The following is a 17,187-nucleotide window of genomic DNA, read 5'->3' on the forward strand; positions in this document are numbered from 1 at the left end:
TAGTCAAAATTTTATGATAAACTATAACTTGAATTGACTCTAAATATGTTTGCATTTAAATAAGCTTACAATAGAAAAATAAATTTAAAAAAGATAAAAACTAACTTATTTTAAATTTAAAAGATAATTATCCTACTAACACTAGTGGAAAAAACGCTTTTTAAGTCGGTTAAAATTGACTTTTTAAGTCGGTTCCGCGTCTGACTTAAGAAAAGCCGACATAAGAAGTATTGATGTCTTAAGTCGGATTTGGAACTGACTTAAAAAATACTTCTTAGGTCTGTTAGAATCCACCTCTTAAGTCGTATTTGACCTGACTTAAAAAGTACTTCTTAGGTCTGTTAGAATCCACTTCTTAAGTCAGATAAGTACCTGACTTAAAAAGTACATCTTAGGTCTGTTAGAATCCACCTCTTAAGTCGTATTTGACCTGACTTAAAAAGTACTTCTTAGGTCTGTTAGAATCCACTTCTTAAGACGGTTCCGAGCCTGACCTAATAATTACAGTCATAAGATGTATGGACTTCTTAAGTCCGATTTTGTACCCGACTTAAGAAGTTCTTTATTAAGTCGGATATAATCAACCGACCTAAAAAGTTGATTTTTTTTTTTTTTTTTTTTTTACGTTGGATTTTTTTTTTCTACGCATGCTTTTTTTCTTGTGGATATTTTTTTTTAAGCAGTTTTTTTTTTGTAATGACACTTTTATTTGGGTGGCACATATAGCATACACTGCTTGCAAAATATATAATAATAATAATAAAACCATAGAAGAAAATATTGTCATATAAAATTAAAACATCATTGTAATCAAAATAGGTACATTGCGCTTTGCACTAAAATGCAAACTCAACAGATATAACACTAGTCTTATAAAAAAAGCATAAACAAGAGTAACTACTTGGGTGAAACAACAACGTACTTATCAAAATACAATCAAAAGTAGGAACCTTAATGACTATAGCCAACATCCAACACAGAATTGCACCCTAATTCATATCATTGTCTGCACTTACTTCAATATGTTCCAATATCATGTTTCCACAGCGTTCTTGAACATTTTTAACTTCATCTTTTTGAAATGGCTTTGAATCCCGAAATATCTGAATAAATAAAAGTTGACATAACATTAAATTATTATATCAACATAAAAAATATAGTCCTAATTAATTGATACAACTTGTTAAAATAACTCTATTACTTACCTGTGTCCATGAACAAACAATAGTAGCAGATATAATGTTCAACATGTGAATCATGATGTAATAGCCACACTCATAACTAGCTTGTTGCTTTTGACTCTAAAATATAATATGATCAAATGTGAATGTCGACTAGTCAGTAATTATTATTCAAAAACTGTTATATATTTTCATTTAAATAGAAAGTTAACAACTTACGGTGGGAAAGAACCATTCTACTTTCTTTTGCTTTCTCGCACGTTGTAACTTATTATAAGCTCCCAAAGCTCTACAAAAAATTTTAGAGTCAGCAAAATATATTATTAATAGATATCCAAATGCACAAGTAATGCTCATGGACTAAAAGGTACAAAACCAGAACTGCAAACACAGTACATGGCAAAAATAACAAATCCTAAACTAACAGACACAAAGCCTACATCCATGGACTAAAAACATCTACAAACAATGACAATCCCTAAACCAAAATAAATCAAATTGCCTAGGCAACAAGAGGAAATACAATAAACTAACAGAAGAAAAACAAATGCAGGCTTCCTCACTCATAGATTTGTAGCATTAAGAAATATTCGTTAGATTTGTATAATAAAACATATCACATAGTTTATGTACGGTATATAATTTGAATACTTACGTTTCAACTATGTCACAGATTTTTTTATCCGGCTTCTTTCCCAATGAACATAGAAAGACTACTTCAAGCTTCGTAGGATTAATAATGAGCAATTGCCAATGATGACTACAAGGGCAACATACAATTTAATGTGTTAAATTAATTTATATCAATTATAAGTGATTGACTTTATCAAGAAAAAAAAATTCTTACTTGTTTAAATAAGGAGCAATGTAACATTCTTTTTTATCATCACACATCTTCTTTTGTATGTAGGACTGAACACTACCACGCTCATTTTGACTATGAGTGAATTGCGGATCAATAAATCCATAAACGTTATTGTTGCCCAATTCCATACAACGACGATGAAGATATCTACAACATATTAAAAGTTATTTACATTATAAATGAAATTAAGTTAATCATAAATTAATAAATTTAAAAATAAAATATACTTACATAAGCCACACTTGTAAAATACTGATCCCTAATTCTTTTGTACCCATACACAAGTCTACAATATCTTCCCTTGGGAGCTCAATAAAGGCATTTGTCCCACCGAATTCAACATTAAACTTCAAATTTTGATCTATATACATTGCCTTTACCCCTAATTTTTGACAGATAGGTTCCGACTTTTTCGGTGGAGCATCATATTTCTTAGATCGAACATGCTAAATATGATAAAATATTAGACAACATATTTAAAAGATCTCAATTGTGTAAAAAGATAATAATAATTGTAATGAATACCTTGTTAGAAATAAGTTGCAAAAGTCTTTTGGGCCATTGAATGAAAGTATTGGGGGCGTCACCAACAGTTGTAACCTCATCAGTCGGCACAGGTAATTTAGCATTTGCATATATCACTTTGGTAACAGCCACTCTCACCATATCATTATTTAACACTTGATTATGTATATTGGGCCCCAACCTATACACATTAGCATATGCCACTACATGATTGCTTCCTTCAATATACAATTCACACTCTTCAGGAATATCCTCCGGATCATCATCTGACATATGCGGCAACTCTAAACAACTAGCCTTTGTGCTCTCATATTGTAGAGTGGTATTTGGAGAACAAACTGGGTTATTTGTGTATTTTTCAGAGAAAGCTGGCAACGAAGATATATCCCGCATCACTTGCGCTGTAATATCCTTAGTAAGCTCAGCCTTTATGGCCTCTATTTGTTCTTTATTCATAACAGGAGGGGTACCGGAATATTTACAAGAATGAGATCTAAAGTATTCTCGAATCCCCACACCCCCACCAACACCCCGAACCCGACCAGGGTGCTCACCTCGCCCTGTGGCTTCTGTCAAAATATCGTGTCGTCCTTGTGGGACAAAGGTCCCTTCTGACACCAGAGCATCCTACAAATATCATCAGTTCAAAATCAATAATTAGTAAAAAACTGATCAATATACTCGCAAAATAGATCAACATATGTTTGCAACAGACCAATAAAACAATGTTTTTACATTATTTAAACTAAAGGAAAACCAGCAAAAACCCACATGAGACATTTAGCCCCAGAAAATTGCATATACCATGATACATTTACTATTATCAAAGGCAGAATAATTACCTCAACAAAGTTGTAGAAGCTTTAACTCATTCATAGGGATACTTATACATGGCATGTTGCACTTATACATCGGATGAAACAAACATTTTTTTTTTGGTTACAAAGAGGGAAAACAAACATTGTTTTAATGGGCACACTTAAAATTTCATCAAGACCTGCATCAGATTGTATTACCTCTAATAATGCAACATGTTGTACATCATGATGCAAATGGAAGGTGGGGACTAGTTGCTCAAATTGGCCTTCCTTCCATTACTTAAAAGAGAAGATTAGACACGATGTTGAAATTGCAAACCACTTTTGGCCATTTTGCTCTGCAACATACTATTCAATTCATTCTATATTGACCAATTATACTCTTTATTTTGCTAAAAGCATTGATATGGCCAATTATATATTGCTAAAATCACATGCATAAACTCAATAAACATATGCATCAAAGACTTCATCAACTCAGCGCACAATCATAATTCATAAACATAAAAAGACATGCATAAACTCATCAAATATTACCAACTCAACAAGAATAGATAGACATAAGAGATAAGAATAAATATAACCATGAGCTATGTTATTTCAACACAGTTTTTCCAAACACATATTTGACATAGTAGACAAATTGAGTCTATACACACATATCGAGGCAGATTAAAAAATTGGGAAAAAGGCAGAAGCGCAAGAAACACAATTGTATAACTACTTACAATATTTTCTGCAATAAGACGCGTGGCTTCTGATGTATACTCTCCTGATGGTTTTAGTCGGGCTTGCTTCCACTTTTCATGACGTTGTGGTGGAGATGGAGGTGGAACCTCTGCCCCTCCAGCTGCTTCTTTTCTTTTTTTTAACTTATCTGCCATCATGTCTTTCTCGAGCAAAGCATATCCGCCTTGAGACAATCTATGGGGATATTTATTATAAGACTGAGCCACCTGCCCCTTCTTTCTTTTCTCCTATTATATAGCACAATAATTCATTACGTAGTACTAAATAATTTGTTGATTGATGAACTAAATAATAAAGCCAACTAACCAGAAAGGCAGGGTCCTCTCGCGACTTAACAAAATCGTTCCACGTTTCTTTACCAATATAAGAGTAATCATCAGCAGCAGATTTGCCAAACTTATTTCCTTTCTCGTCTATATATCTACTGGTTAAGCTGTTTTTAAAGGCCTTCCAACGCTCACCCGCATATATCATCGTTTTCTTATCAGCAGCAGCATTTTTAGGAATATCCCATACTTGCTATGTCACACAACAAATAGAAGATTTAGTACATATCAAAATACTGAAGTTATGTACAATTGTGATAAACACAATTAAAATTACCTTAAGTCCTGTCCAAATTTCATTTCTGTCTTCGCTACCAACCTTATCCCACTCATCAATCAGAATACTGATTTTCTCTCGAGCAAGGGAAGCCACATGATACTTGAAATCATGTGCATTTTTCCCTATAGGACGTCCATCTGAATTGAAATCAATCGATTTTCTCTCACCCCGTGCTGACAAAAGTTCCAACTTTTTCATCCGGGTGCAACCTCTTACATTTTTTTTGGTTGATTGAGTATTCAACCCACTTTGAGAAGGAGTTGATGCATCAGCCATGTGTCTGTTTAGAGAGAAAAAAAATATATAATAATGGTCAATAACAATTCAAGCTCAATAATATGAAATATAAGGGATTATATGATCAAAACTATTGTACATGAGACAATAAAAAAATTTACTTAAAAATTGCATATTTAGATCAAAATGTTTGATTGATTGTCAAAATGAGGCACCATGCCTTTAAATACAATGGTCAATGCTAATAGAATAAAATGACATAAAATAAACTAATATTTAAAATAAACTAATATCCTAATATTAATTTCCTGTTACAGTTTGAGTATTTTCCCATATCCCTTCTTCATGATCCTCACGAGTGGCATACACCTCGTCACCAATCGTATCTTCAACTAAAGTTGGCACCCGTTGTGAGAAAGAAGGAGTCTCATAAATATCTAGCGTTGCATGCTCACTGTCATTAGGTCTGTGGTTGCATTTACCTTTGAGAACCACTGACCACTTTTTGTTAGAACTAGAAGGGTCTCTAACATAAAACACTTGTTTTGCTTGAGATGCCATAATAAAAGGTTCATCCGTATAAGCTATATTTTCAAGGTTCACCAACGTAAAACCAAATTCATCAATTTTAACACCATTTTTTGTATCAACCCATTTACATTTAAACAGAGGAACCCTAAATGTAATGAAATCAATATCCCAAATCTCTTCTATGATCCCATAGTAAGGTATTGATGCCATAACAGGATTTTTATCTTTTGAACTAGAGAAGTGCATGGACTCAGCTACAACCATAACCCCACTGTTTTGCACGGTACTGGTGTCATCCTGAGTCTTTGTATAGAATGTAAAATTATTGATATCATAGCCAGTCCAAGTTATGACATCAAATTTAGCCCCCCTTGCTAGACGTTTTAATGTTTCAGAACATGTATTGTCAGCTAAAATGGTTTCTTTAAACCACTTTAAGAAAGTCTTGTTATGCTCATTCAAAACCCATTTTTCGTTCATTCGAGGAAATGTTTCTTTGACAATCTTTTTGTGAGCAGAAATGTAAGGTTGAACTTCATCAGTATTATTCAATATATACAATTGTGCTCGAAGTACCTCCTCTCGACCCATGCGTTTAAGTTTTAAACCCCGAATACCTCCAAATCTTCCACCATGACGAGACATAGGAATTCCTATAGCATCCGCTTCAGACATGTAGTTAGAACAAAACTCAATAGCTTCTTCTGCGATGTATCTCTCAACAATAGATGCTTCAGGACGATGTTGATTCTTCACATACCCTTTTAAGATCTTCATGTATCGCTCAATTGGATACATCCACCTCAAATAAACAGGACCACACAATCTAATCTCCCTCACTAGATGAACAATTAGGTGAACCATGATATCGAAAAAAGAAGGAGGAAAATACATCTCCAGTTGGCACAAGATAACAGCAGCTTCATTTTCCAACTCATCTAATTTTTTAGGATCAATGACTTTGCTACAAATAGCATTGAAGAATAAGCAAAGCCTAGTTAAGACAACTCTAACCTTTTTAGGCAATATGCCACGAATAGCAACTGGTAGTAGTTGTTGCATCAATACGTGACAATCATGAGACTTTAGGCCAACCAATTTCAAATCTTTCGATGAGACAAGACTCTTGACATTTGAAGAGTAACCATGAGGCACTTTTATGCTACGTAGACACTCACAAAAGCTTTTCTTCTCATTTCTTGACAAAGTATGACAAGCCGGAGGCAAATATGTTCGCTTACCAGATGACTTTGGAGCTAATTGTTGTCGTATACCCATCTCAACCATATCTAAACGAGAATTTGCATTATCCTTTGTTTTGCCCGGAATGTTGAGTAGTGTTCCGATTACACTATCACACACATTTTTCTCCACATGCATTACATCGATACAGTGTCTAACATCTAGATTGCACCAGTAAGGTAGATTAAATAACACCGACCTTTTCTTCCATATATTTGTATCAGTCGTTTGTTGTTCGTGCTTTCCAAATAGAATATTGACATCCTGGACCCGTCCAAAAACTTCCTCTCCAGTTAAGGCTTGTGGAGCAATTCTATTTTCTTGGTCTCCATTAAACGCCTTTCTTAACCTGCGATATGGGTGATTAGGTTTGAGAAATTTTCGATGCCCAAGGTAAACTGTCTTCTTTCCATTTTTTAATTGTTGGAAGCATGTATTCTCTTCACATATAGGGCATGCCTTATGTCCTTTAACACTATAACCAGACAAATTTCCATATGCAGGAAAATCATTGATAGTGCAAAATAACATTGCACGCATCTTGAAATTCTCGTTGGAATACCCATCAAGCACATCAACACCTTCCTCCCAGAGCATTCTCAAGTCTTCAATCAAAGGACTTAGATAAACATCTATATCATTTCCTGGCTGCTTTGGGCCCGAAATCATCATAGATAACATAATATATTTTCGTTTCATACAAATTAAAGGAGACAAATTATAGATAATTAATAGAACAGGCCATGAACTATGAATACTGCTTAAGTTTCCATATGGGTTCATTCCATCTGTCGCAAGTCCAAGCCTAAGGTTTCTTGCCTCATTACCGAAATCCGGATACAAATCATCAATTTTCTTCCATTGCAAAGAATCAGCTGGATGACGAAGTTGTCCGTCACGTTCCCTCTCAATCGCATGCCATCTAATATTCTTGGCATCGTTTGCATTAGCAAATAATCTTTTAAACCTTGGAATTATTGGAAGATACCACAACACCTTTGCAGGAGGACGCTTTGTGTTTTCATCACTATTCAAATCATCATCCTTCAATTTGAAACGTGATTGCCCGCATGTGGGACAATCCTTCAATTCTTCATACTCATTTCGGTATAATATGCAATCATTAGGGCATGCATGTATTTTCTTGTACTCCATACCCATCGGACACAATATCTTCTTTGCCTCATAGTTTTGTTAGTTTTATTTCATGTTACCTTATGTTTATCTTTCTTTTTTTTTTTTTTTTTTCGATTTTGCATCTGTCAACAAACTATAAATAATTCAATTAAGTGTTTTCTGTCAATTATACTCTTAGTCAATTTGTTTTTTCTTTTAAAAAAACTTTATTCTTTTTAATAAAACTAATTAATGTTATATATTTAAAAAAACTAAAGTTTGTTTTTTTTTTCTTTTCAAATTCTTTTAAAATAAAACTTTTATCTTTTGTCTCCGTGAGCTTAACTCAGTTGGTAGAGACATCGCACTATATATGCGGGAGCCCGGGTTCGAATCCGACACTCCACTTATTCACATATAAGGTGAATTTTCTAGCTAATAGGCTACTTGACAAAAAAAAAATCTTTTATCTTTTTTTCACAAAATAATTAATGTTGTATATTTAAAAAACAAAAGTTTGTTATTTTTTACATATAATAATAATTCCATGAAGAGTTAGAAGTCTATAAATAAGATGAGTAGTAATTGTTAAAAATTCGAAGGGCAAAGTAAAAGAAAAAAAATATAAGACTCCATGAACGTTCAAAAGGAAGAAAGAGTTGAAGACTCGTTGGAACTGCTAATGGGAGGTGAAGAGGGAGAAATAGTTGAAGACTCGTTTGACAAGATACGCGAACAAGATGACAATGAAGAAGAAGTTTCATCAAGGGTATCCATTAATATTCAAAAGGAAGAAAGAGTAGAAGACTCATTGGAACTGCTGATGGAACAAATAGTTGAAGACTCATTTGACAAGATACAAGAACTAGATGACAATGAAGAAGAAGTTTCATCAAGGGTATCCATTAATATTCAAAAGGAAGAAAGAGTAAAAGACTCATTGAAACTGCTGATGGAACAAATAGTTGAAGACTCATTTGACAAGATACAAGAACAACATGACAATGAAGAAGTATCTTCCAAACATATTGAGATTCAACAAGAGATTAGAGAGTTGTTACATATCTGGCTTCCTAAATTTTATTGAAAATTTTGTTACTTTTTATTTTGAATTAACGTTTGTGTCTAGAACTTCATTAACTTAATTTTTTATTCCTTTTTCCTCGTAGGCAACTCACTTTGATAGCAAATCTATGAATCACAAAAAAATTGTTATACTAATTATGCGAAAATCCATATTATAGTTAGATATTAAAAATCCTATTCATGTGAATAATTTGGACAAGCATAACTTAGAGGGCAAAAATCATAACCCCGGACTAACAGATTACATGACATATGATTAGGGTGAAAGTGATATCACTATTATCTTTCGCAGTTAATTAAAAACCATATCCTCTCTACATACTAACTAGTAACTACTATATTTCACAAGTAATTAACCAAAAACCAGTAAATCTAAAACCAAAATCCAGAAAGTATAAACAATTATCAACAAATAGAAACCTTACACAAAAAACATCAAAGTGCCTATTCAAATATGACTAAATCTTGTGGTTGAGATTGAGCGAAATATGACAAAATTGCAAGTAAAAATCAGAAAAATTAACATCAATATTAAACTTCTAACTGAGCCAAAAACAGAGGAGAAAATTGGTTTGGGATGAAAGACCAAGTTAGGGTTTTGGCACAATTTAGAAAAATCCCAATCTAAAGTTGAAAGAAAAGACTTACGAAATAAGAAGCTGAGGCTTGTTGGCATGGCTCCATGAGACATTGAGATGCGTGGAGACAAAAAGATGCATAAGGTACTTCCTTCACCGGCCGTTTTGGCCGGAGACAAAGAAAGCAAATTGAAGTTTCCTTTAGTAGTTGCGTTTGCCAGAGATATCGAGAGAACGAGCAGGGAGACTCCGCCGAAGAAAAGGAGTTCGAATGTGTGAGATATTGGTGTCGCGGATAAAGGGGGGTCGTGGAAGGAAGTTAATCGCTTATGGAGGAGCTCGCTGATAGACGTTGTTCACAGAGGGTGGATTTGAGAGTCTAGAACAGTGAGAAGAATGAGAGGATTTTTTTTTTTGGTAAAGAGGATTTGTTTTTTATGTTAAGGAGGTGAGTTCGATTCTCATATGCCACATTATAATTCAATTTATTATTAAAAATAAAGATACTTCTTAGGTCAGTTAAAGGCCACCTGACTTAACAAAAGAAGTTTCTTAAGTCAGCTGACCGACTCCTGACTTAACAAGAAGGTTTTATAAATTAATGAATTTTATTTGAATTTAATATTATTTTTTTAATATCTATTACGTCGGTTGATGAAAGAACCGACCTCAAAAAGTTTAACGTATTTACGGAGTTGCCACCGCACGTGTTCTTAAGTCAGGTGGCAACGCTAACCGACCTAAGAAGTTTTCTATAAAGTGTTTTTTCCACTAGTGTAATAACAAACTTAAGGGGTCAAAATATCTTTTTTTTGTTTCTTCTTAAAAAAAATATCTTTTTATTTCAAAATCAAAATTTCAGTTTGTTTTTTTTTAACATTTTTTTTTAAATTCTTTAAGGGGCCGGCCCAAAAGCCCGTGGGCCGGCCCATGACGACCCATGAAAAAGCCTGGTCCGATAAGGCCCGGCCCGCTATTTATAAAAGCCCGGCCCATGAAAATATATAGGCCTAATGGGCCGGCCCGATAGCCCGACCCATTTTGACAGCCCTAAGTGTAAGTCAGTGACCTAATTAATTTTATGGAGGCTTAAAAATATAATGACATTTTTTGTTATTGTAAAAAATATATACTCCCTCCGTCCCAAAACTTTAGTCTTTTTGGAGTTTTGCACGGAGATTAAAAAATGATAAGTAAAGTCATTTTTATCCTTACTTTATTAAGAAAGAGAAAATATATTTAATTAATGCTTTAACTTTTATAAGGGTACAAATGATAAAGTATCACTAAATGTGCATTGGTTTCTTAAAAGGACTAAAGTTTTTGGACAAAATTAAAAAACTAAAAAGACTAAAGATTTGGGACGGGGGGAGTAATATATAGTACTATATATAAATTTTTGTTTCCTTGTGGGGGCTTGAACCCCCAACAAGTCCGTTTCTATGATTTTCGTGGCCTATGCAGAAACTTATAATTTGAATTCTTAAAAAACATTGAATTCAACTGCTTAAATCTATTTTATTTTAATGAAATTATTGTCATTTCATCGACCACCAAAAAATAATTAACTCTAAAAGATTCTTTGGGTGATTGTATTCCTCGTCATTATCATTTTCGTCACATTGACTTTTTCTAAAGCTACGATGCTTTGTTGGAAGTGTCGACTCTATACCTATATATCAAATGCAAGAGTTTTGACAATATTCATGCTAGATGGAAAATCTCCATTTCTATATTTCTCAAAGTACAACATTATACTCTCCATTTTTTTCTCATTATTATTGTAATTTCAACGCACGTTTAATTTAGATTGCAACTTCTTATGATATATCATTGTAAATATAAATAATTATTCCTAAGGATGTATTATCGTAAATATAAATCTAAAATATATTTAAATTTAAATCTTCAAAATTAGGCATATTATTTTTAACCATTATAAAATTTGGTATTTAGGTTCTGTTTAGAATAGTTTATTTTTGAGATTATACAAAACAACTTATGCAAATAAATAAGTTTTTATTATGTTAATTTATAAGTTCCAACTAACATAAATTGTATTTTTATAAGCTATTTTTTCATAAACTACCTTGACAAATTTATAATAATACATAACAAATTCATTTATTTGTATAAGTTGTTTTGCATAAACTCAAAAATAAGTATTTCAAACGGGCCCTTATTTATTTTGGCATATATAATATTAATATACCCCTAAAAAATTGTTTTGAAACCCTAATTTGTAGGCGTCTAGGGCCGTCGCCCTCCCTTCAAAACTAAAAGAAATAGAAAGGGACTTCTATTGACAAAGCACAGAATGGAATGGAGATGAGATTGGCAGGAGTGTTGAGAAAAAGAGAGAGAGAGACATTGTTCAACTGTCACAAATAAAACTAATAAGGTTGATTAGATTGGCAGATTTTTTTTTGTTACTGAATTTTTTTTTCTGCCGTAAAAATAAAGTCATCCATTGAATTATTTTTTTTACGCACATCCATTGAAATTTTGAAATATTAATTTTTAATTTTTTTTTGAATAGTTGGTTTTCAAACTTGCAATTTTATGGTGAAGATGTAATTAGCTAGCAATTAATATTATAAACGATGTGCCAAACATCAACACAAACATGGGTCTATATTAATTTAGCTATATTATTATTCCCCCCAACAAATAATAATGATAAAAACAATGCATTATAATTCATAGTTGTAAATATTGTACCATCTATTAGTTAGTTATTAGATAATTAACAAGAAGCATATTTATAAGAGCAAAGTCCATGGCCACCTAAGATCAATCTAAGTAATTAGTTCTCTCTTGTTTGTTTATTCTATAAGAAAGAATCAACTTGCCGAAGGAGTACAATCCTTCTCCACTATTTATATTAGTAACCATTGCCCATTTTGGTACAAAACCAAATATATTAAATCATCAATTGCATTGCATATATTTAGCAATGGCTTCATCACTCAAATTCAATGTGTTTGTAGCTTATTGTCTTTTGGTTTTAGTTGCAGTTGTTGCTGCTCAATATGGAAGTAGTCCTGACTATGATGCAAATGCACCTTCTGCCTCTCCAAAAAGCCTAAGCTATCCTATAGCCATCATTGTTCTTCTTCCTTTTGTGCTTACTTTATTTGCAGCCAAATAGAGTGTTTAAATTTAATTAATAAAATCTTCCTATTTTTATGTTATTGTTTCAATTGGGATCCTATTAATAAAGGGTCATTCTTCATGTCTCAAGTTTGTTGTTTTCAATTGGCATCCTATTATTTCTATATATATCTATACTTCATTGGAGTACTTTCTTTAATTTAAGATACTAGTACTTGTCAAGACTCGAGAGTTTCACATTAGATATGGTATGAACATATCTTATACTTTACTAATGATTTTGTAGAATTGAGTTAAGTCCAACACAAATTATAATAGTTAAATGTTTTTGCAAAGGTTTTAAAGGTGGATAATCAAAATAACTTAGATTTTATTAATTATGAGAAGGGAGATTTTCAATTTTGTTGTATATATTAATGTATATTGATTAAAAGAAAATATGGTTGGAGCTAGCATAAGTCTTAAGAAATTTTAACTCAAAAAATTAGTCTATTAGGTCGAAACCAACATAATTATATACTCTTAAAAAACAAAGTAGAACAAATACCATATTTTAGCCTTCTGTTTGAGTAAGAGTATATATATATGAACGAAAGAATATTTGAATTATTTATTGAACGCATCAAAATACAGATCCTATATGTATTTATTTTCATTTTTCTTATTTTTTAGCTTTTACAATCTACATACATTGCCGGCCCTAAAAAAAATACAACTTACATAGTCTATTTTCTCCTCTCTCAGACACTGCCGGCCCTAAATTTTTTTAAGCTTTATTCTCTTATTCACCATTGAGGGGTGATTTTAGGTCAATTTTGGCCTAAAATCACCCCTCAACGTCTTTTTTATTTTCAAAAATACTTAAAAAAAAACTTAGTTGAGATATTGATTTTTTTTTTTCGGTACCAAGTTGAGATATTGATTTATTTAAGACTATTTTGATAAAAAAAATGAAAAATAAAAATGTATCTTGTATTTAATTGACACCAATTATGTTACTATTTTAATCGTAAGTCATAATTTTTTATTTTTAAAGAATATATCGCCTATAAAATCTCTAATTTAAAGTGTCCAAGATAACTTTCGCTAAAAAACTTAAGCTGTTTAAAGATACAGAAACAGAATCGAAAATGAATTCTTAGAAAGGACAAAGTCAATAGACAATGGAATTTTTACATGGAACCAACCAAATATTTTCTATAACATAATGTACATGCATATGCCCTTAAGATGAATCTTTCGAGAAAATGCAACTTCAATTATTTATAACTGAAATAAATTTTAATTATACTTCACTTATTTCGCAGCCGCAATTTTTTCCATACCTCTGAGTAAATAACTCAATATTGGTGCACAATCAATAAATCTTCACCACCCGTAACAAGTCTGTCTGGAAATATACGCACTATATTTGTCTGCCCGGCGAACATTTTGTGACATTTCCCGTCACCATGTACTCCTCCTAAATATTAAAGATTAATAAAAACAATGAAACAAATGTACGTGGATATGTATAAGTATAACACGTTACCATTCTAAATAGTACTCAAACGCGTTTTATCATTACCTTGTACTAGTCTCTCTTTAACAAAAGATAATTTATCCATATTATTATATAACAATTTGACAATATCCAATCAATGCATTTATTGATCATACATACAAAGTTCAAACTATATATTTGACATCATTGATAAGAAATATGAAATATTTAAAGGATATATATTATATATACACACACCTACATATACATTCATAATCATATATCTATTGATTAATCTTCAAGATCAAGATGTATGCAACAAGATTGCTTTCCATGTACAAAAGAAATCCTAGTGCTCTTTCAGATCCACCACCATCAGGACCAAATTCAGGTTATCTTGTGATATTTGATGAAGAAGCTCAAACTTATTCTTGTTTTGGTTTGTGTAAGGACAATAGAATCAAGGATTTTCCTTTCCCTCAGAACAAAAATTTAACCATCTTATATTCAACGGGAAGTGGAGAAAATAGAAGAACCCGAAGAGAAGAAGTAATGTTCTTTCCGGTATTGAATCAACCCTTGTCTTCAAATCGCTACTATGTCATAAGAAGGAAAGGAAAACATCAAGGGTATGTAATAATTTTCCTTTTCTTTTAGTCAAAAATTACTCTTTTAAATCAACTTAACTTTAAAACAAAATTACTCAAAGCGGTTAGATAAGATGGTTAAATAAGATGGTGCGGATATTTTTCAACTCAACTAATATTTTGAGTTCGATTGTTGGCTTGGGTATATATACAGTAGCGTTAATTTTTTTGGCTATTTTATGAATAGTGTGTTATGTGAAGACAAGCTTTTAGATTGAAGTTATTTTGATGAAGATAAATATATGAAAAGAAGATAGTCCAACTAAGTTAGCATATATTCACTTGGTTTGGTATTTGTTGGGATTGAGTACTACATGTACTTGTCTTATTTTGGTTGGTTGAGTACCTCTTGTACTTATTCTTTTATATATAATATACATAGTTGTTCAAAAAATAATTCTTGGTTGAGTTTGTCACCTACTTGTGTCTTCCAAAGCTTGAGAGACGAGTCTCTGCAATTGTACACAAAAAATACCGGTTTACCAACAAAAACTTTTACAACCAAATTTAGAAAATTTGGACTAATTAAATGTTTGAATTAAAACATTGGTGTAAAATAAAGGAATTAAGTTTTCTAGATTTTTAAATTGAGAAATTTTCCGTTCTTTAAATTAGTAGCTAGATGAGTTTTATTTGAAACAAAATTTTCCTATAATTTAAAGAATTATAATAACTAAATATTATTTATCAAAATTATTAGTAAAGTAATTTTTCATTTTTTAAAGAATTTTTATTACTTATAATAATGAATATTGAATATTTTTATGAAAATTGTAAAAACTTAATATAATAATTTTAAACAATAAAATTGTCTGTTTTATTATGAAATATTTTCTCTAAAATACAATTAATAATCGATTTAGAAGAAAAAATCATATCAAAATATTTCAATTTGTCAATGTACTCTAAAAATCTACCATGATTACATCAAATTTTGTTGTTGATCCAAATATGTACCAAATCTTTAGACATAATATTGGTTGAAATTAATTTTGAAAGTTGATTTGATTTCAGGCAAGCAAACACAAGTTCAAGGGAAGAGGATATGGGCACATGTTTATGCTGCAGTTTTGTCAATGATGTTAAACCAACACCTTTGGAGCCCTTCAATGATTATCAACAGGTTGAAATAGTTAAGAACAGACATGGTTTTCATGCAAAATCTATTGCCTTAGATGGAATTCCTCCTGGTTTATTAAGGAAAAAACGTTGGAGAGTTAATGCTAGCACTCCACATGATTACCATTTAAGTCAAGCTTTAGGCTCAAATGATTCCTTGCGTTTCAAGCTACCAAATTTCGACTTTCCAACATCCGATGATCGTTCTGAATCAGTGGTTGTTGGAAAGTGGTATTGCCCTTTTATGTTTGTGAAGGAAAGTATGAAATTAAAGGAGCAAATGAAGATGTCAATGTTTTATGAGCTAACACTTGAGCAAAGGTGGGAGAAGATTTTTATAAAGGAAAATGAAAACAATGGAGAGAATAATGTACTTGTAGATGTTGCTATTCAAACAGAAGTTGCTAAGGTTGGTGGAAGGGAAGTTGTTTGGGATGATAATAGATTGGTTGATGGAATTTTGTGGTTTAAGAGTGTTGAGGATATTGGAGAAGAGACAAGTGTTGGATTGAGTTTGGAAGTTGTTAAGGCAATGAAATGGGAACAAGAAAGATTTGGATGGATTGCTGAAAATGGAAGACAGAAGAGAGTAACAAAAGTTGAAGAGTTTGGTGCAACAAACAAATGGAAGAAATTTAGTTGTTATGTGTTGATTGAAAGTTTTGTATTGAAGAGAATGGATGGAAGATTGGTGCTAACTTATGATTATAGACACTCACATCAAATTAGGAGCAAATGGGAATAGTTATTTTGTTTTCCTTAAACATATTCTTCCTTCCTATATAATATTTGGTTTTCTTTTAAATTGTGTAGTACAATATTTAGTTCTTGTTATTTTGTACTTCAATATTTAGTTATTATAATATGTACAACTTATTTATGTATAGCTAATAAATTTGAAAATATATATTTTTTCATAAGGGTAAGTTTGTAATTTACAAAATATTAAAAAAAATTAAAAACCTACCACAATATATTTTAATTTTTGTAAATTTATCTATAACTTTAAATTTATAGATTAAATATTTAAATTAATTATTAAACTAATGTTGTCTTTATAATGATATATTATCAAAATAAATCATTTCGAACATGTTACATGAATTTTTGTAAAGAAGAGGGACTAATATTGGAAATTAAAATATAAACGAAATTTTGTAGAACTACTACGAGAAAACATTAATTTTTCAAACAAAACCAAATAACATTTATTGGTGGATTTTTAACCTTCAATAAGTTACTGGCGGAAAAATCCACCAATAACTAAAACCAAACTGTCAAAAATGAAA

General features: G+C 31.5%; 2 protein-coding genes across 2 annotated transcripts; one reads left to right on the top strand and one right to left on the bottom strand.

Moving 5' to 3' along the window:
- Positions 1–768: 768 nt before the first annotated feature.
- On the bottom strand, positions 769–9,966 carry LOC123906788. Its single transcript, XM_045956785.1, has 11 exons — positions 9,606–9,966; positions 4,743–5,025; positions 4,446–4,658; positions 4,118–4,366; positions 2,572–3,198; positions 2,278–2,492; positions 2,029–2,193; positions 1,837–1,941; positions 1,401–1,470; positions 1,206–1,301; positions 769–1,103 (listed from the first exon to the last, which is right to left on the bottom strand). The coding sequence occupies exons 1-11, from the start codon at positions 9,674–9,676 to the stop codon at positions 990–992; spliced, it is 2,208 nt and encodes a 735-aa protein (XP_045812741.1). The 5' UTR covers positions 9,677–9,966; the 3' UTR covers positions 769–989.
- Positions 9,967–14,250: 4,284 nt separating this feature from the next.
- Positions 14,251–16,815, top strand: LOC123906789. The gene is made up of 2 exons (XM_045956786.1): positions 14,251–14,761; positions 15,794–16,815. The coding sequence occupies exons 1-2, from the start codon at positions 14,442–14,444 to the stop codon at positions 16,641–16,643; spliced, it is 1,170 nt and encodes a 389-aa protein (XP_045812742.1). The 5' UTR covers positions 14,251–14,441; the 3' UTR covers positions 16,644–16,815.
- Positions 16,816–17,187: the final 372 nt, after the last annotated feature.

This window comes from Trifolium pratense, linkage group LG2 (genome assembly GCF_020283565.1).
Source record: "Trifolium pratense cultivar HEN17-A07 linkage group LG2, ARS_RC_1.1, whole genome shotgun sequence".
Lineage (NCBI taxonomy): Eukaryota > Viridiplantae > Streptophyta > Magnoliopsida > Fabales > Fabaceae > Trifolium > Trifolium pratense.

Excerpts from the sequence above, each read along its gene's own strand:
- LOC123906788 (XM_045956785.1), bottom strand. The coding sequence starts at position 9,676 with ATGCATCTTTTTGTCTCCACGCATCTCAATGTCTCATGGAGCCATGCC. Across the intron at positions 4,367-4,445 it reads GAGAGGACCCTGCCTTTCTG|GAGAAAAGAAAGAAGGGGCA; the intron begins GTTAGTTGGCTT and ends GCTATATAATAG. Across the intron at positions 1,471-1,836 it reads ATCTGTGACATAGTTGAAAC|AGCTTTGGGAGCTTATAATA; the intron begins GTAAGTATTCAA and ends AATTTTTTGTAG.
- LOC123906789 (XM_045956786.1), top strand. The coding sequence starts at position 14,442 with ATGTATGCAACAAGATTGCTTTCCATGTACAAAAGAAATCCTAGTGCT. Across the intron at positions 14,762-15,793 it reads AGGAAAGGAAAACATCAAGG|GCAAGCAAACACAAGTTCAA; the intron begins GTATGTAATAAT and ends ATTTGATTTCAG.